At 26.8% G+C, this 19,910-nt stretch overlaps 4 protein-coding genes across 17 annotated transcripts in view; 2 read left to right on the top strand and 2 right to left on the bottom strand.

Annotated features, from left to right (window-relative positions):
- Positions 1 to 188: 188 nt before the first annotated feature.
- On the top strand, positions 189 to 2,696 carry LOC107067570 (vacuolar ATPase assembly integral membrane protein VMA21 homolog). Its single transcript, XM_015323180.2, has 3 exons — positions 189 to 587; positions 664 to 769; positions 870 to 2,696. The coding sequence occupies exons 1-3, from the start codon at positions 573 to 575 to the stop codon at positions 1,007 to 1,009; spliced, it is 261 nt and encodes an 86-aa protein (XP_015178666.1). The 5' UTR covers positions 189 to 572; the 3' UTR covers positions 1,010 to 2,696.
- Hsc70Cb (heat shock protein 70Cb) lies at positions 2,141 to 10,370 on the bottom strand. 2 transcript variants are annotated; one of them, XM_015323178.2, is made up of 12 exons: positions 9,980 to 10,370; positions 8,302 to 8,500; positions 7,548 to 7,904; positions 7,130 to 7,451; positions 6,780 to 7,035; positions 6,557 to 6,687; positions 6,207 to 6,475; positions 5,883 to 5,990; positions 4,210 to 4,335; positions 3,888 to 4,127; positions 3,185 to 3,475; positions 2,141 to 3,086 (listed from the first exon to the last, which is right to left on the bottom strand). In XM_015323178.2, the coding sequence occupies exons 1-12, from the start codon at positions 10,093 to 10,095 to the stop codon at positions 2,895 to 2,897; spliced, it is 2,607 nt and encodes an 868-aa protein (XP_015178664.1). In that variant the 5' UTR covers positions 10,096 to 10,370; the 3' UTR covers positions 2,141 to 2,894. The 2 variants fall into 2 exon arrangements, with proteins under 2 accessions (XP_015178664.1, XP_015178665.1); XM_015323179.2 differs by lacking the exon at positions 5,883 to 5,990 and having other exon boundaries at positions 9,980 to 10,369.
- A 497-nt stretch (positions 10,371 to 10,867) lies between these two features.
- Positions 10,868 to 15,566, top strand: LOC107067567 (mitochondrial disaggregase). 5 transcript variants are annotated; one of them, XM_089179718.1, is made up of 11 exons: positions 10,868 to 10,912; positions 11,735 to 11,764; positions 11,855 to 11,907; positions 11,979 to 12,168; positions 12,256 to 12,506; positions 12,624 to 12,714; positions 12,790 to 12,997; positions 13,059 to 13,191; positions 13,268 to 13,480; positions 13,577 to 13,874; positions 13,953 to 15,566. In XM_089179718.1, the coding sequence occupies exons 4-11, from the start codon at positions 11,994 to 11,996 to the stop codon at positions 14,099 to 14,101; spliced, it is 1,518 nt and encodes a 505-aa protein (XP_089035844.1). In that variant the 5' UTR covers positions 10,868 to 10,912; positions 11,735 to 11,764; positions 11,855 to 11,907; positions 11,979 to 11,993; the 3' UTR covers positions 14,102 to 15,566. The 5 variants fall into 5 exon arrangements, with proteins under 5 accessions (XP_089035844.1, XP_089035845.1, XP_089035843.1 ...); XM_089179719.1 differs by lacking the exon at positions 10,868 to 10,912 and adding an exon at positions 11,211 to 11,459 and having other exon boundaries at positions 11,735 to 11,779; XM_089179717.1 differs by lacking the exon at positions 10,868 to 10,912 and adding an exon at positions 11,211 to 11,459.
- Positions 15,567 to 17,634: 2,068 nt separating this feature from the next.
- The window catches only part of Sytbeta (Synaptotagmin beta), a 46,226-nt gene continuing 43,950 nt past the window's right edge, over positions 17,635 to 19,910 (bottom strand). For all 9 annotated transcript variants that reach the window (XM_089179720.1, XM_089179728.1, XM_089179725.1 and 6 more), the window contains 2 exons: positions 19,600 to 19,767; positions 17,635 to 19,125 (listed from right to left, as the gene is read on the bottom strand). In XM_089179720.1, the coding sequence (XP_089035846.1) occupies positions 18,940 to 19,125; positions 19,600 to 19,767 (354 nt within the window). In that variant the 3' untranslated portion in view covers positions 17,635 to 18,939. The remainder of the gene's footprint in view (positions 19,126 to 19,599; positions 19,768 to 19,910) is intronic.

Genomic DNA, 19,910 nt, shown 5'->3' on the forward strand with positions numbered 1-19,910 from the left:
AAATAATTGTTTATATATTTTAAAATTGATAAAATATTTTTTTCTCTATATAGGTTAAGATTTATGTCAGATAAGAAAAATGACAGATAATTCTCTTTATCTTATACTTAAATTACATAAAATCTAATTTATTATATATTTACAATAATTTATTCATAATAATTTTATTTTACTTGCAATTATGTAAATTGAAATTATTTTTTCTATTGAATATTTAAATTGACGCTATCGTTCACAAGGTTGGCATAACTGTATGCACGTGATAACCTTAATACTGAAAGTATTGTGACATGAATACAGCTAGCTATTTTACAGTTTATTGTTAAGCCGGTTTTGTCATGTTAATTGTAAATAATTTACGAACAATTATAATATAAAATAAATAATTGTTCTTTCAAATTTAATCAATATCAATTTGATTGTTTGCTTTCCACGATTATGTACTTAACTGTAGTATTATTTAATACTATGCTTTAGTTAATATAAAATATATAGAACAAAGAGTGCTTTTATTTAACCTTATCATTTATCTTTTTTTGTGTAAATTATATTGCAAATATATTGTTTATATTATGGCGAATACAAAAGTAAGTGACATTATAGAAAAAGTTTAGATAATATTAGCAAAATTTGATACAATTAATTAATATTTATTTGTTTTAGGAATTACCAGAATTACAAGTTTTTAAAACAGTATTATTTCACTGTTTGATAATAATAGCCTTTCCTGTGCTATCGTTTTTTATGAGCAAAATATTTATATTTGATGGTAATAATTGAATATGTTTCTCGTATACTCAACAATTTTCTTCCCAATAGAGAATTATTTTCTACTCATTTTCTAATAAACATTGTTGATACATTTACAGGTTTATTGGGAAAAAATAGCATATCAAGCAATGTATATTCGGCAGGAGTAGCAATTGTGGTCTTACATATCGCATTGGCAGCATTTATATACAGAGCATATTTTGATGAACGATCCAAGACAGAAGTCAAGAAAGATTAATTCATTTTATTAATCTACACGTGCAGTTTAATATACTTTCATAATTTTCACCTACATTTAATCAGTCATCAAGATATTATTGAAAGAACAAAAGAATATGATTTGCTTGTATAATTGTAATATATAAATTACATAAGCTTTGATGATATTTAATATATAAAAGTATTCTAATTATATAAGATATGTTGCAAAAATTATATATTATTTGTATGACCAAAAAACAAGTTAAAAATGAATAATGAACATTCCTATCAAATTTTAAATTATTATATTTTTTTATGTTGATATAACTATTGGAAGTAGATAACTTTATAATATTTAATTTTATTCAATTTTTCATCCTTGTCTAATGTGTGTTACAAAAATGAACAAAAAATTATATTATTTAATATAATATATGTATATTGACAATAAATACCTGTGGTGTATTCTTATTTAATTTTGTTCTTTATTTAAATCAAGCATAAATAATAAGTAGTGATATTATAATCAATATATGGTAATTACGTGAAGGCATTTTTATAAATTTAAATAAAAATAAAACAAACATGTAGGCATGCCTCGCTGTGACCAGAAATCGACAGATATTACACATACGTTAAACTCAATAATAATGAAAATTAGAATAGCTGAAATGTACCAAAGCTTATTAATTATATACACATTGTCACTATGTAAAATTACAAGTATATCTAATTAACTAGGAACTAGAAATTTACTATTTCGGTATTGAAAGCTCAATTTTCATTATGAAAATTAATGAAAATAACAACACAGTCCTTTTTTTCCTCAATGTACTTCCTTACGTTTTTTTTTCCTTAAGAAAAAGATGGTAGCTTTTAAAAAGCTATAGAGCTGCCTAATACTTACTCAATGTGACTACTATTAGCAGGCTTGGTGAACTTAATAAGTGAAACATTAATTTATTTAAGTATCATAAATGCAACATAAATTTGTTTGACAGTAGATTTTTTTGTGTTAACTGTCCCGCTTTCGAAAACGATGGAATGAACAATATGTTATTTGTTTTTAAATACATAAGATCGCCAGCGATGTTTACTACTTCACAAAAAATTTAATTTAGTATTAAACATGTTTCACTGGCATTTTAGAGAACACTTAGAGAGTCTCTTATTTTTTTTTTTTTTTTTTTTTTTTTAAGATTATATCATACTGACATAGCAATTTTTCCTTCATTTAATTGTGTCTTGGAAATTTATTAATCATATAATAAATCTCTCATAAATTTGTGTTTTTTTTAAATACATTACTTAAAATATGTCACAATATGTACGCAAAAGATGATACATGTGTACAGGATGAAATTTCTATTTTTTCGAGAGACGAATAATCCATACAAGATAAGCTATTAATTAATTTATATTAATTATTTTTAATAATTTAAATAGCCTACCCTGTACACACATATTACATTTGTTAGGTATACATATATATATATATTTATATATATTACAATGTATTATGAATGACATGATAGTACGAATAAATTGATTGTGTAATTATTAAGGTTATTTTTATCGTGTGTGTACTTTACTTTTCTTTTTTTGTATTTCCAAGACACCCACTTCCAAATAACAAACGATCGCTCAACGAACTAGAAAATTTATCAAATTGGTAATGATTAAAAAGAAATTACAAAAAAAAAAAAAAAGAAAAAAAAAAAGAATAGAGAGAGGAGGAGAGAGACAGGATAGATAGACAGTCAGAAAAAGAGAGAAATAGAAAAACAACGTGTGCTGTCTAACTAAGTCATATCAGGCGCTTGTGTGACAATGATGAGGATAATTTCATAATGAAATATTCACCATTTCTCAATCCTTGGTAAATTTGATAATATTTAAAAAAACATAAATTGAGATGACTGTTACTCAACATCCATCTTATCATCTTCAGTTTGTGGTTGATTATTTTCCATGTGAGCGTCACCCTGACTATTCTGATTAGTACTCTTTTGATCATTAGCAGTAGCATTTTTGTCCTTTGGCTTATCCTCTTTAGGAGGTTCTACCTTAGGTTTAGGTTTATTCAAAATTGGCAATACAACGCTATCTAATGCCTGTGTAATCATAAATAATAAAAAATTAATAAATGTACACTCTTGTGCATTAACATATCTCCAAATAATATATAATTGAATAAATAAAAAATATATACCTGTTTCTCCGAACGTATCTGAGCTACTGTTGTTGGTGGTGGTTGCGTACGAGGAGTACTTGCAAGTACTACACGTTTCTCTTCTAACCAAGCCCATTTTTCTTGCACTATTTTCTCGACCTTTTTAATCTCATCGTCGGTTAGATGAGAATACTTATCGTCCTTCCCATAGGAAGCCTTAATGTTATCTAATCCTTTTTTAGCAAGTTGTAATGCACCTGCTAGTTCATCCAATGCTTGTCCTCTTCCCTCAAATTCTCGTCTCCTATCTTTTATTGGCTCACCTTGTGCCTATTAAAAATTGATAATTATTATTATTACATATATATAATAATCAAATTTGTTTCTCTGTAAATAAAGCTAATAAAACCTAACCTCTATTTACAAACAATTAAATACTATTATCGGTACACTAGTTTAATTAATGTTACAAATTAATTATTTACATTTTCTTATTATAATATTATTTATCTCTCTTTATCTATCTCTAGCTGTCACTGATTGATCGATTGATTAATCGATTTCTATCGATCTCTCTACGCCTCTTCCTAGGAGTGCGCGGCAAATTCAAATGAAAGGAAATATACTTTTCTTTATATATATACGAAACTGTAGCATATATATAATAACTGTATATAAGTTAATATACAAATATTTGTATTTATTATTTGTATTATTTGTATTAATATTATTTGTATATTACCTTTAAGCGTGTTAAACGATCTATATAAACTTGTCGTTGACAATCCTCTCCTTCCTCGTAAAGCCAAACTTCAGTTTCATCTAACGTACGGCAAAGCGAATCTTTGTCATTTTCCGTAACGAATGAAGCCAATTGAAAATCGTCGGTCAGTTTAGAACGTAAATCATAAACGTACTCTTCTAATGCATTACGTGCATCAATACGTTCGTTCTCTTGTCTATCTTCAGCTATCATTTTACACTATAATATTATTTAAAAATAATAATACAAATTCGAAAACAGCAAAGATTATCATCTATTTGAAAAAAAAAAATAATTATACCTCTTTTTCTAAAGCTATATCTAGCTCTCTTTGAGAAAGTCCACTGACATTTGCCTCGATTGGTAATTCAATTGTCCGTACAGGAACTTTTTTCTTGCTTTTGGCATCTTCTCCTTTATCTTCATTCTGAAACATTATAAATTTTCTGTTAATTATACGATAAATGGTTTCTTTATCTCTTTTTTTTATTTATATATATATATATTTACATTTGAAATAGATTACGATAGTATTTATTTAGTGATCATATTAAAAAGAACATTTACAAGAAAGCCTTTCGCTTCTTTTTAAATGTACTACTCTTTTTTTTTTTATTTTCATTTTCTTTTGACTTACCTTCGCTGTACTACATTGCTTTCTTGTAACTTGTTTTTTTTATGTTCTTTTTTTAGATTCTGACTCATTAGTATATTACGCTTATAGTAAAGGAGCAAAACATAACAAGGTAAAAAATATATATAATACATGTATAAAAATGAAGCTTAGACAAGGATAAGAGGATTCGAGTTGGAAATCAGGCATTGACGGTTGGTTAAAGATTAACACAAGGACAAGTTTTTTATGCGTATAGTTTACAATTCGTACCATTTCATTTTCACTGCGAAATAATGTTGTAATAAGAAAATATGTTTTAAAATAAATGTATTCCTCTTAGAAATACAATGTTTAAAATTATTACACGAATGATCAGTACGAATAGAAAACTTGATTCGCATTGCCTGCCTCTTTTTACAATTAATAATAATATTTCGCAGAACTACAAGATGGCAGTTATATGAAGAGACTGTCCCTTTTCCTTCTGCGACCCAGTTTAAAGAATAGCAGAGCAAAAACAGACAGCACGGCATGACACAGCTGTTATCTTGGACCCATATGCACTATTATATACTCTCACTTTTATAAATATACATAAATCTGGAATTATTTTAAAACATTTTTACTAATAACTCCATGCCGACTAAAGAATGGAGATATGGCTATCAGAAATTAATCCTTAAGTGGTCGAGATTGCAGAAGAAATCGACACAGAGCTTCAGGATTTTTAATATGCATCTGATTTTTCATGCAAGAGTGGTGCTTTTTGTCATAATAATAAATAATAGGTATATATATATATATATATATATATATATATAGTTTCTATCCTAATAATACTCGTTAAAAAAAAAAAGAAAGATATATACACACATATACATGGATTTAAGTGCGATTGATTCAAAGGTGATTATCTAAATTTGTCGACGTATTCAACTACACGTGTGTACAACATGAAAAAAAAAAAAAAAAAGATGACATCGACGATATTTTGTTGCATAGCAAATATGAAAGTATGAAATTTGTTTTAGGTATTGAAGAAATTGAAAGAAAGTATTTTCAGATTAATAAAATACGTGCAAAAACTCTTTTCTCATTATTTCAATTTAAAATGAAATAAATGAAATCGCGTGTTTTAAAATACAAACGATGGATGCCTATGTAAAGAATTTAATAATACAAAAGACAGTCAATGTCGTTGATATTTATGAATAAAAGAATAATCACGACAATTAAACTGATACGACGACATAATAATGGCCTAACTAAAGCAAATGTAAGAAATAAAAAAATCAGCATAATTAATCGCTGAATAAATCTATGCGTATGGGTCCAAGTAGAGGTAGTGTGTCGCGTACCGAACTGAACCAAGAGAGAATCCTCGAGGAGCAGGAAGGGGCAGAACCCCTAACACCTTTTCCACCATCGTCAGCATCTGAGTTCCTTCGAGTCTTATCCATGCTCACCTAAACCACAACAAACTCACGTAATCATGCATCTGATGATATTTATAGTTTAATTACTGAATGTGATTTTTCGCACCCTGCTAATAATTAATATCGAATGAACAAATATTATATGGTTATATCATTCATTGCTATATAATTTCAATATTATTATTGTATTCAATAGAATTCAATAAGAGAAAAAAGAAATCATATACAGATTATAAACATAAATACCTCAGGTGCTGGTGGTTCCTTTGCTTGTGCTTCTTGATCAGATTTATCTTTCTTATTGTCCTGTTCAACTTCCATATTATTTTGTTGCTGTTGTTGTTGTTGCAATAATTTTTCTTCTTCTTCTTTTTCTTGTTGCGTTGGCTCACGTTTTTCCACAAGCGATGCAGATGCAATAGTAAGAATACCATTGAGATTTATTCTCACTTTTACCTTAACTTTCGATGCCTCACCTTCTGGTGTTGGCTTAACATTTTTAATAGCAAAAACACCTAAGAAAAATGACAGAAATAAATGAGAACACTATTTCTTTGTTTTAATTATTGAACTTTTTCTAACGTATAAATCCATACCAACATATGTTGAAGGATATGATGATGGTGGCATACTGTAGCTAGCAGTAAGCTTAAATGGACTTGAACGATAGAATGTTAACATTTTTGAGAATGGGATAGGATGGTTATATCCAAACACTTCCATTTCTCTATTTAATGCATAATACAAATAAATTAAAATACTTATATAACTATAATACTCATATTGTCAAGTATTCATTATGTAATTATGATTATTTACCCTTCTTCTCCTTGAGTAGGATCCCATGTTAACTTCAATGGATATGGTTGTATATCAGTGACCGAAAAATCTCTGACTCTAACTGCAGGGCTAAGCATTGCACATTGTAATGCACAACCACGAGCAACAGCTTCATCTTGATTTAATGTCGTTGATATCGGCCTACCAAATACTTCTTCGACAACACGTTTTAACGCAGGAACACGACTAGATCCACCAGCTATCTCTACTGAATGTATTTCTTCTAATTGTAATTCTATAACAAAATATTAATGATTGTAGACATATAATAACATTGTTTTTATTTGAAAAGATAAATTAATAATATGTATTATTTAGAAAATGTTTACTTGAGTCTGCTAAACATTGCCTAAGAGTCGTTTCAACACGTTTGAATAAGTGAGCACACATAGCTTCCATATCCGCTCGTTTCATTTCACCATGAACGTCTTTTTCTTCCATAAAACATTCGATGTTAAGTGGAAGAGTAGTAGAATTAGCTGACATTTGTTTCTTCAATTTTTCTACTTCGGCAAGTAACCTTAAGTACGCCCGCGGACTTGTATGCGGATCTATGCGATATCGAGATTGAAAATCTTTACAAAAATGTTCCGCTAAGATGGTATCTATGTCCCTACCACCCAAATTACTATCAGCTGCACTAGCTAGCATCTGCAAATGAAAATATTAAATGCATTGATTAATATGTATTGAATAATTAATTTGTTATAATTTATTGAATGTGGACAAATAAGAAATAATAAATACCTTGAGCTTTCCTTTATGAAATGCGCAAATACACACTTGTAAACTAGCATAGCCACAATCGACGAACACTACGTTTCTCGGTGCCGCTTCGGGAGCTGGTAAATCTTGTTTGTAAATACCATAAGTTAATGCGGTGGCAGTTGTTTCGTTAAACAATCTTAGAACATTTAGGCCTGCGATACGTGCAGCATCGAGCAAAGCTTGCCTTTCAGCTTGTGTATAATATGATGGTACGGATATGACACAATCATTAACTGCAGTTTGAAGTGCTGTTTCAGAAGTGTCTTTTAATTTTGTGAATAACATAGCTGTTATTTGTTCCGGTGAAAAAATATGTTCTTCTCCTAAATATTGTACCTGTAAATAAAATAATAATATAACATTATATTATCTATAATAAGCAAACGTTTAAACTGAATTTTATTTATTTATTATATTTTTTCAATATTTATATTAAGATACGAGATATTATTTTAAAGTTTATAAATTGAATGAAAATTATGATTCATCGCGTGTAATATATATATATATATATATAAATGATATAAATAAAATGTCAGCCTTCATAAACTATTGAATTCTTGGCAAAGTTCCTATTAATACTCATTCTTCATTGCTAAAAGTTATCAAATAGACTTTCAGTAGGATAATTTAATTTTTTACTATTATATGCAATAATAAGAAATAATAATTTATTGAAGAATGAATGGAAATTATATTTTGTTTACAATATTAAAAACCATGAAAAACTTACATGTATTCCAATACCACCATCTTTTAGTGGGGAGGTTTTAAATGATAAACATTTCAGTTCACGTTGTACTTGGGGATCTAGATACTCTCTACCTAAAAGCCTCTTGAATCCATAAATGGTATTCTTCATGTTGGTTACCATTTGATTTTTTGCAGCTACACCAAGCACACGGTTTTTTCCACTGAATGCAACGCATGATCTGTGAAAGATTAAAGATAAATATATATATATATATAAGACAATTATATGAAAGGTTTTATGAAATGATAATAATCAAATCTGTTTCCCTGTAAGAGAAGGGGTTAGGTTTTATTAGCTATTTACAATCGTGAATTTTATTATATATAATTTACCTGTGTGTTAATAAAGAAACGACAATTCAAGACTATTATCGGCTTCTTTTTATGTACAACTAGTCCAATTAATCTTACAAATTAATTATTTAAATTTTATTATAATATTATTTATGTCTCTTTATCTATCTGTCTCTCTAGCTGTCACTGATTGATCGATCGATTGATTAATCGATTTCTATCGATTTCTCTATGCCTCTTCCTAGGAGTACGCGGCAAATTCAAACGAAAGAATTGAAAGAATTTTTCTTTATATATATATATATTAAAGATTTAAATAAAGATAATGAACGATAAATGATAATTAATAGAAGAATTTTTTAAATTAAAATTATTCGAGACAAACTAAATGCAATTCTGGTTTTATTTTAAAGAAATTCTTTCCATCAACGGATCAATAATGTTTCTTCTAGAAAATGAATAGTATGATGTATGTGATAATCATAATAAGCACTGCAAGAAAAAAACACTTATGTACATGCTGTGCAAAAAGTAATCAACGTTTTTTCTATATGGTATATAACATTTGTTCTCATAAATTTAGTTCCACGTTATTATGTGTCTATTACCATTATACATTACATATAAATAGTATACTAAATTTAGTATAATATTTATAAATAAATTTATTTTATTAATTTAATTATTTAAATACAAAAGAAAATAACTAAATCTTTACGATGCAAAAACATCATATCGATTAATCAATAAATCGAAAATTACAGGTAATAAATATTAAAGGTGAAAATACACCTACAAAATAATTGAATTGAGAATATCTTGAAAAAAAAAAGAAAAAAATAAAGAAAAAATAAAATAGTCAATTATTATAGATGATTTCTATCGAAACCATAAAAGAAGAAGAAGAAGAAGAAGAAGGAAATCGTTAGCGAAATTTATAGGCGTTGATCAAAAACTTTAATTCGACGTTTGACCATTTTTGGTATTAGATGACGGAGCATTCTCTCATGGATCTTCTTTTTTTTTTTTCTTTCTATGATTAGATGAAAGAAAAATACTTTTTAGATATTTTTTACAATTATAGAAAGATAACAATAAAATCGATGAATTAAAAAAAGTACCGGCATGTTAGCAATCCAGCGGCTTTTTTTTACGGACGAAAAAGAAAGAGAAAGAAAGAGAAAGAAAGGGAAAGAAAAAGATAGAAAGAGAGAGAGGGAGGAGAGGAGAAGAGAAGAGAGGAAGATAGATGATAGGGAGGAAGAGGAAGAGGAAGAGGTAAAAAGAGAGAGAGAGAGAGAGAGAGAGAGAATAATGAAATAGAAAATGACAAAGAATTTATACATAAGAATTATGAAACTTACGGTGTGTTACGAAGACTATAATCGTTTGCTATAGTCTCGATACCTCCCGCTCTTGCTACCGCGACATAACAGCTCTCATTTCCGAAGTCGATCCCGATCACGGACATAGCAGCCATGGCTGATTTCTTTGATTTTTATTACGATGATGTTCCTCCTAACGACACTGTGTAACACGAATTACTATCGATTAGAATTTATTCAGGATATTTTTTTAATCACTCGTCTATTCACGATAATCGATAATTTAGTTAGAGAATGATGAAACGTGAATCGGATAAGTAAGATAGTTTTAGATGAAAATTTTCGGAGTCTTTAATTACGTTGATAAAGCAACACAACTTTCACGAAAAAATGTTCCGTTTGCTCCGGTTGCGTACGATAAACTGAAAGAGAGGGTCCTTTAGACCGTGACTCTAACGATATAGAACTTTCAGCTATTGTCCGCTTAAACATCATGGCGCTAGTTATACGCTTTCTGATTGGTCGATAGTTTCTTCTGGAATATTCTGGAAGATTCGATATAATATACCTTTCCGCACACACAATACAAAGCATATATATACCTTGCACCTGTATTTTCTCGAACAATCAGAATTAATCGAATCCTTGAAATTCCATCAAAATTATTGATTCTTTTTTAGAGATATATTTTATACATTTATTTTCATAATTTTTAACGATTATCATACATGATTTAAATTTATTATTTAGAATTATTTCAATAAACCTTTGTTTCTTAAAAGAAAAAATATTTGAATTTTTCGTCACTGCGCTGGCTTAATTTGATTGGCTAGGACGAACAAAATGGTATCCATTAATTAATTTTCAAAATAATTAACATTTTTTCGTCCTTCGAATGTTTCTCAATGATGCTATACATTGTTTATGCTTATTAAAACTATTGGATACTCTTTTATTTCAAAATTCACGATGGTATTATTATTATAGATAATTATTCGATTTTTCCCGTATGATTTAATTTTCGCATTCCAAGATCATATGATTGGATCGATCAATTTTTGTTGAATATTGCGTAATGAATTGATATTATCTTTTTTTTTTCTTTTAAGATTTACGAACGTCTATTAAATATTCCAATGATAAATTATCTTTGTAATTTTTATAAACATTTTCTTATTATTATATATTATATCATTAAAAAGCACATGGTTTTTCTTATGAACTATTCGCTTAGATCACCTCTGTATAAATACGTTTGATAGAAGTAAATATATTTTTTAAATATATATACAAAATATAAACATTAATTGCATCAAGATAAGCAATTATGATATTGTTTACAAACGAGTTTATCAGTCGTTTCAAATGAATGTGAAATAATAGTGAATAATTACAATGTATATTTTGCAAAAAGAATATCATCACGTGTAAAACTTAAAAAAACAACAAGAAAAATTAATATTTAAAAAATGTTACGGTGGTATAATTTGAAATTATATCTCACCATGAGGAATTCTAGGCATGTTGAATTATTATTAAATTATATAAAACATGGAAAAAATAATAGAATCCAAAATATATTCTGTCAGTATGATAGAGGTTATGGACAATTTAGTTACATCCTAGAAAAACAGACTTATCCATTGTGTAAATTGATAAATGCATTCTGTACAACATGTAGTCCATTAGTTGTTAAATATTTAAGTGATCCATTCAGAATAAGAAGAAATAATAGTAATCAAAGCCATTATAAAAATTTAGCATTGACATTAAGTGGTATTGGCCTTGTTACAGCTTTCTGTGATATACTAGATTATACCACAGGTAAAATATTAAATGGTATTTACCTATATAATATATCTTATTAAATATTATTTCTTTTACTAATATTTATATACAATTTATATATTGTAGAAAAGCGTTTCTTTCGTGCAGCCCAATATGGCAATGTACCAGAACTTAAAAGAGTACGTAAATAAATTTTAGATTACGTACAGACTATAAAAGTAAAGTTATTTCATTGTATTTTATTTTATAGGCATTGTCAGATGGTATGGATGTAAATGCAAGGCATCACATGGGCTGGACCGCTTTACAAGCAGCAGCGATGAATGGAAAGGCAGATGCAGTTAAATTTTTGATAGAAAAGGGTGCTGATTTAAATGCAGGAGATAATTTTGTTAATGTATATAAAACTGCTATGCAAAAAGGTTTTCATACTATAGAAGGTATTTTCAATGAAATGAATTATTAATAATTTTGATAAAAATAAAGAATACATTGTATTTTTAATGTATATTCAAAATAATTTTTAGTACTTCAAATAAGGTCAGATGAATTCTTTGATGGGTTGAACAGTAAAGCTACATTTCATGGTTTTACAGCATTACATTATGCTGTTCTAGCAAATTCTAGAAGTTGCATTAAAGCGTTACTAGATGCAGGAGCAAATCCTACTATTGAAAATGATGCAGGGCATAGACCAGTTGAATATACGAAAGAAGCAGACATTAAACAAATGCTAACCGAGTATGCTTCTATGTTTGATGAGATTTCTAAAGAAAAAGTATGTATAACTATAAACATAAAAATAATTACATTATTAATTCTATATTACTTGATATTTCTTTTTTTGTGAAAAGTTTTGTAATTTTATCCATAATTTGTTGATCATTAATTGTAGGAAGCTGAAGAACGGCGTAGATTTCCATTAGAACAACGTCTTAAACAACATATTGTTGGACAAGAAGGACCAATTTCAATCGTTGCCTCTAGTAAGTTGAATTTAATGATTCAATTTATATAGAATATTTTTTATAAATGTTTAACATACATATGATTATATTAAGCTATTAGGAGAAAAGAAAATGGTTGGATAGACGAGGAACATCCATTGGTATTCTTATTCCTTGGTTCATCTGGAATTGGAAAAACTGAATTAGCTAAACAATTAGCAGGATACATTCATAAAAATAAAAAGGATGGCTTTATTCGTTTGGATATGTCCGAGTATCAAGAAAAACATGAAGTTGCTAAATTAATTGGTGCACCACCAGGGTATGTTTATATTATATTCTAATTTGCATAGATAATTTTCATATTATATTTTATTTTCTAGATATGTAGGACACGAAAATGGTGGACAGTTAACAAAATTATTAAAAAAATGTCCTAATGCCGTTGTATTGTTTGATGAAGTTGATAAAGCACATCCTGATGTGTTAACAGTATTGTTACAACTTTTTGATGAGGTACATTAATAGATAAATATATTTTAATTAGATATTAAAAATTCATTTATAATTATCATTTACTATTATTTAATAGGGAAGATTAACCGACGGTAAAGGAAAAACTATTGAATGTAAAAACGCAATTTTTGTAATGACATCGAATTTAGCAAGTGAAGAAATAGCAGAATATGCTATACAACTTCGTGAAGAAGCAGATCGTTTATTATCTCAAAGACTTGATAAAACTTCTAACGAAGATCAAGAACCGGAACGTATTGAGATATCACGTAATTTTAAAGATGAAGTGGTAATGCAATTAATTTTTATGTTTTATAATTATGAACATACAAAAAAAATATAATTTTATTTTTAATTATTTTTTTATTTATTTTTATTTTCTTAGGTACGTCCTATATTGAAAGCTTATTTTCGAAGGGATGAATTTTTGGGTAGAATAAATGAAATAGTTTATTTCTTGCCATTCTCAAGATCAGAATTATTAAAATTAGTAGCACGAGAATTAGAAACATGGGCTGTACGTGCTCGTGAAAAGCATATGATCGATTTAAAATGGGAGAGAGATGTGTTATCAGTTTTAGCTGATGGATATGATTCTCATTATGGTGCACGTTCGATTAAATATGAAGTTGAAAGACGTGTGGTAAATCAATTGGCTGCTGCTCATGAACGAGGACAAATTGGTATGTTCATATTTTTATTCATTAATTAATTGAATTAATTAAATCTTTTTTTTGATTGATATATTTTTTGCGTCATAGCAAAAGGATGTAGCGTGTTACTTAAAGCAAAATGGCACGAAAATGGAGCAAGCATATGTCTTGCTGTAAGACCTAAGGGGGTAAAAGATTTTGTCGAAATCGCCGAAACCGATAATTTAATTAAAAACGTTAATTCTTTTACAACTTAAAATTATTTCAGCTTACAATAGATAGACCAAAAATATTCATATATTGGATTAAATACGATATATTTTTATTTTACTGTTATTAAGTTATTTAATTTTGAGATAATATATATAAAATTGTGTATATGGATATTATATATGCATAAATTTACGTATATATTTATAATTTTAAAGATTTCTTTTCTCTACAATAGTTTTTCATATTAACGTTACTACGCTTGACAGATATATTATAGTAAATATTTTGTTCATTCAAATAGAATATAATATTTAATCAAATTTCTACTTTTTTTTTCCATAAATATAATATAGTATTTTGTAAATTAATTAATATACTATGATATATTAAGCTGGAATATTATTTGAAGTGATATTAAATTTTGATAGTTACATATAGTTTTAATAATTTATGTGATATTAAAGAGCACAAATTAATTTTCTAGTTTATTATTAGTATTATTATAATAATGGTTATAATAAAACAAAAATTAATTCTTCATACCTTTCATTTTTCTTTCTTTTCTTTTTTCTTTTTGTTTCAATTTAAGATGCATGCTCACCTTTGTAGATAAATATTATTAATATTAATTATTACCATGTAAATAATTTATTTTTTATTCCGAATAAAATCACGATAAGGATACATTACAAGAAAAATATAGATTACACATTACATGTAAGATACATTAGTGTACGCGTATCAAGATGATAGATATTATTTGTAAGAAATAATCCACAAAACCAGTTGTGGAAAATGTTTATGCACCCTCATCTCTCTTCTGTTTTTTTTCTTATTTTTTTTCTTCTTTATTTTTAATTAATTTTTATCTTCTGTAATATTTGCAGTCACAATATTGAAGAAGTTTAAAACACAATGGATTTTTTGTTATATTTATAATCGACTGAATAAAAAGCAGTTCCCATATTTGATAGAATATTCTCGACATATACAATAAACATGCTGACCGTATTATTTTGTTCACTATACAGTTCAAGGCAAATTCAGGTCCGACCAACAAGGGTGTCTATCGATTTAGAAATTACTAATGGCTTTTTTTTTTTACATTTTTTTCTTTTACTTTTTTTTTGTATGTTGCAAAATTTCTGTAAAAGATATCAAGTATAATATATATTTATAAATGAATGTATATTAATTATTTATACATATAAATAATTTATCGAAAATGATGTGAGATTTTTGTTTTCTTTTTTACGACGTAAATGTGATCGTTTAATAAAAATATCATTTTAATTAATATAAGTTTTATTTGATGTGTGTATATATATGTAAATATTTAATATATTCGTAACGCAAAATGATTAAGGCTTTTAAATAGATAGATAGATAGATAGATAGATAGATAGATAGATAGATAGATAGATAGATAGATAGATAGATAGATAGATAGATAGATAGATAGATAGATAGAGAGAGAGAGAGAGAGAGAGAGAGAGAGAGAGAGAGAGAGAGAGAGAGAAAGAGTATTTCGGTAGACACCCGGGATGATTGTTCATACGGCGGTAAACATATATACATATATCTCAATTATATGCATATGCACGCTTTCCTGTATGCGTGTATATATATATAGATATAATATATAATATATATATGTACATATAAATTTAATATAAACAGTATACCTCTCGCTGTATGTAAGTAAGTACGTAGAACCATAGAAATACTGTGTAAGTATAAGTTTAAGCGTACGATTCGGACCGATTATTTTTCAACGATAAAGCGTTCTTACATTCTTTTTTAACTTTTAATCCCTTTTTCTTTTCATTTTCAATTTTATCATTCCTTCATTCCATCATTTCCTTTCTTCTTTCTTTCTTTCTTCTTTCCTCAAAATTCATATTTGATTTTACAATTTTTGCGTTATTATAATAATTGTACTTATATGTGTATTATATTATTAATTAAATTTATATATGTTTATTATACTCATTTTTATATGATTAACGTTTATAACTATTGTATTTAATTTTTTATATATTTTTTTCTTCATCTTCTTCTTCTTCTTCATTTGCCACTTTTTTTTGTGTTTTAATTTTTTTCTACTTTTTTTTCTTCCCATTAATTTATACTGTTTTTTTACGTTGCCGCCGTGACATATTTTTGTTTGTTTTGTTCAGTCAAACGATTAAACGATTTAATCATTTTTCAATAATAATAAGCGGAATCTTTAGAATCCGTTTTTTTAAATTGTGTATAATAATGTTTCTTGTATTTTGTAAGATTTGAAAATAGTTGTTGTTTTTTTTTTTATGATATGACGTATTGGTCGGAAAAATTTACTCAACGAGGATAGAATTTCGATACATAATTTATGTATGTATCATCTTTTTTGAATAATTTTCTTTCAATTTTCCTTTTTTTTTTTTTATTACACATCGTAATAAAATTTAATTGAAAAGGTCGAGTCATAAATAACTTCCATTTTTTATGAGACAAAGAATGGCGTTTCTGCGACTGATAAGTGCAAGACACCTTTCATGGAGTTTTTTTTTTTGCACTCTTTGCAATTGTTCAACGTGATACGTTTTGGATTTTGCTCCAATATTACCTTTGAAAGGTTCGTCAAAGTCGGAAATACGTCCTGCACTCGGTTCATCTTTTAAGATCGTATCACCAGAACGGAATTTTAAAAACCAATTTCTGACTGCCCTATCAGTTATCAGTTCTGCACTGTATACGCTGCATATTTTGTCAGTTGCCACCTTAGTACTATTGCCTTGTTTCAATTCCTAAAGCATTACATGTCGAATATGCGCTTTTTACTATCCATTTCAGTGGTTAAGAAAAACGGTTAAATGTAACATTGACTGCATAAAAAATGTATTTTTTATGAAGAATATAGACAGAAGACTAACTGAATCCTCATGTATATAGTGATATTGAAAATCCGTTTGTTTCGGTGACTTATAATAGGTAAATACGAAAAATAGATTCTACATGGACGCATCGGAAGTTACTTATGACTCGACCTAATAAATTAATATTTAATTAATATTTTATTTTATTTTATATATTTTTTAATTGAATTATTATTGTTTAGATCATTTATTTTATTTTAAATATTCCCGAAAGACATGAATATGATGAATTAGTTTCATACTACACATTACAATTTATGCATTTTTTTGTTGCTTTGCTTCGATAATTATACGATTATTAATAATAACGATTTTTTATATTTATGTATATATAGAATATTATAGTATATAATATATCCAAATACATACTATAATATATTATAGCGAACAATTAATAGTTTAGTAGTTTATAATTCAATAATAATAATAATAATAATAATAATAATTATTATTATTATATATATTATATATATTTTATATATAATATAAATTATATAATACATTTACACGAAAGACGTATAATTTTTTAGGCCTTCGAATTCGAGAGCAAGCCGTGTTTTTATTTTCGTGCCTGTAAATTCTTTTTTTTTTCGTAATTTCTTTCTGTTGTTTCCCTTTTTATTTTTAAATATTTATTTCATAGTTTTTGGATTATGTTTTTCATTTTCTTTTTTTTTTTTTCATTTTTTGTTGTTATTTCATCAATATAATTTTAGAGGCCACATTTTTTGCACATTTATTAGTTTAGGTTTCCTAATTTTACGTTTATTTTATTTTTATTTTTATTTTATGTATTAATTCATTTATTTTTTAAATTAAATACACGCGATTGAACGTAATATCGGACTTTCTTTCTTGTCGGACGTTTTTTTTTCTATTTTCTTTTTTTTTAGAAATACTAAAACGTTACACTGAAATACGTATTTTATTTTTTTTAATTTTTCTTTATCGACTTTTTATCTTAAAACATTACTTTGTACGATTTTTACTTACGTTCGTATAGTAAAATGGTACGTGGATTTGTTTTTTTTTTATTCTTCCCTTACAAAGATATCCTTAATAAATTAATTATATATTTCTCAAAAATTAATTGAAATATATTAATAAAAATTTATAAATAAACTGTATCAAACAAATTATTGTAATTATTTGAATACGTTTTCAATAGGAAGCATTTTTAAAAGTAATTAAAAATTAAAAATCACGATAATTATACGTTTACAGTTAATAATAAACGTTATATAATACAATTACATTTAATATAATATATATTGATATCAAATATAAAATATATTAACATAAGTACAATAATAATATAAATATAATTGAGAACATTAACCATTGTTAATAACCTTGATTTAGAATTGTTTTAATGTTTTGTTCTTTTTTGTAATTTTTTCATTTTTTTTTCATTCTCTCTTCCTCCTTTTTATCTTCTTCTTTTTTTTATCCAATTTTACATGTATTATAATAATACTACTTAACTTTTATGTTTTATATCAACGATATTCCCTAAGGTTATCACAAAAGTGAACAAAAGGGATTACCTAAACTATTATAGATAGGACGAGTATGAAGAAGTAGGAGATACAATATTTTTTTTACGTTTTTTTTTTCCTTTAACGTTCAAATTATTGATTATGGTTACCCCCACATAGCTTCTTATCGAATTTTCCCAGCATGAATGATAAAACACGGTTCCATTCTATCGATTATCATCAATATCAGATTTTTGATCAGCTAATTTGCTAAAAACGATTTCTAAAATTAATATGAAATCAGTCGATTTAATTTTCCTTATCAAGTTTTCTTTCCTCATTTTTGTCTTTTATCTTTTGCTCAAAGAATCCTTTGAATTTTATTTCATTCGGATCTCTCTTATAAGATATTTGCTTCATTGGAAATATTTTTTTGTTCATAAATATTCCAACGAAGATTATTATTAATCATGATAAATAAAACTAATGAAGCGTATGCCACATTGCAATGGTTTTCCTTGGTGATTGAGTCATATGAAGCCAATGTTCTCGACTTTGACTACTTTCTGATGATCCTCCTCCTGTTGATCCTGAAGCAGGTCCAACTATACAGGAACCAACTATGGCATTTCCACCAATCAATTCGCTGCTGGAATCTAACACGCATACCTTTAATAACAAAACAAAAATAAATAAATAAAAATTACATATGTTAATCATAATATTACCACACACTAGATTTATGAATTTTTTATTCATTATTTTTTAATGATTTAATAATGTTGTTTGAATGAAGAGTTGAATGAAGGGAAGAATTAATATTTACGTATATTTCAGTATACGTATATTCAGAAAAAATAATATTTAAGTTTTATATAAGTATAGTAATCAAATTTTTAATGAGTCAAATTGGTTTAATTCGTAAATCTAATGTTAAAAAATCCAGTGTAAAATCTAGTGTTATCTAGGGATAAACGTTATGTGTCTTGTATTTTCACACGAATTTTCTGTAATTTTCTTGAATTATTATTATTATTATTATTATTATTATTATTATTATTATTATTTATTTTTTTTTTTTAAAGAAGAAAAATTGTATTAAGTTTGAAATTTTTTTTTTAATAGAAGAAATAAAAATATTACCTCGATAGCGGATGTTGCGAGAGAACTTGAAGGAACATTGAAGGACATGGCTTCGTTCCACACAGGACTCGTAGTTGCTTTTCTAACAGCAGTTTTTTTTTTCTTCTTTATCCTTTTCTCGCCGCAAAGTAGACTAACTTTTACGAAAGGGTCCAAAGTTTCTTTCTCCTATAAAAATAGAATTATTATTTTTTTTTTTAAAGTTTGAAATAAATCAGAGTTTAGGTCAATAACCGATTAGAACGTGGCAAATAAAAATATGTTTTCTATAAAGTATAAATTTGAATTTTTTGAATATTTTCTATTCCCAA

Source organism: Polistes dominula, unplaced genomic scaffold (assembly GCF_049000335.1).
Source record: "Polistes dominula isolate Pdom_NZ unplaced genomic scaffold, Pdom_raw_medaka contig_27, whole genome shotgun sequence".
NCBI classification, from domain to species: domain Eukaryota; kingdom Metazoa; phylum Arthropoda; class Insecta; order Hymenoptera; family Vespidae; genus Polistes; species Polistes dominula.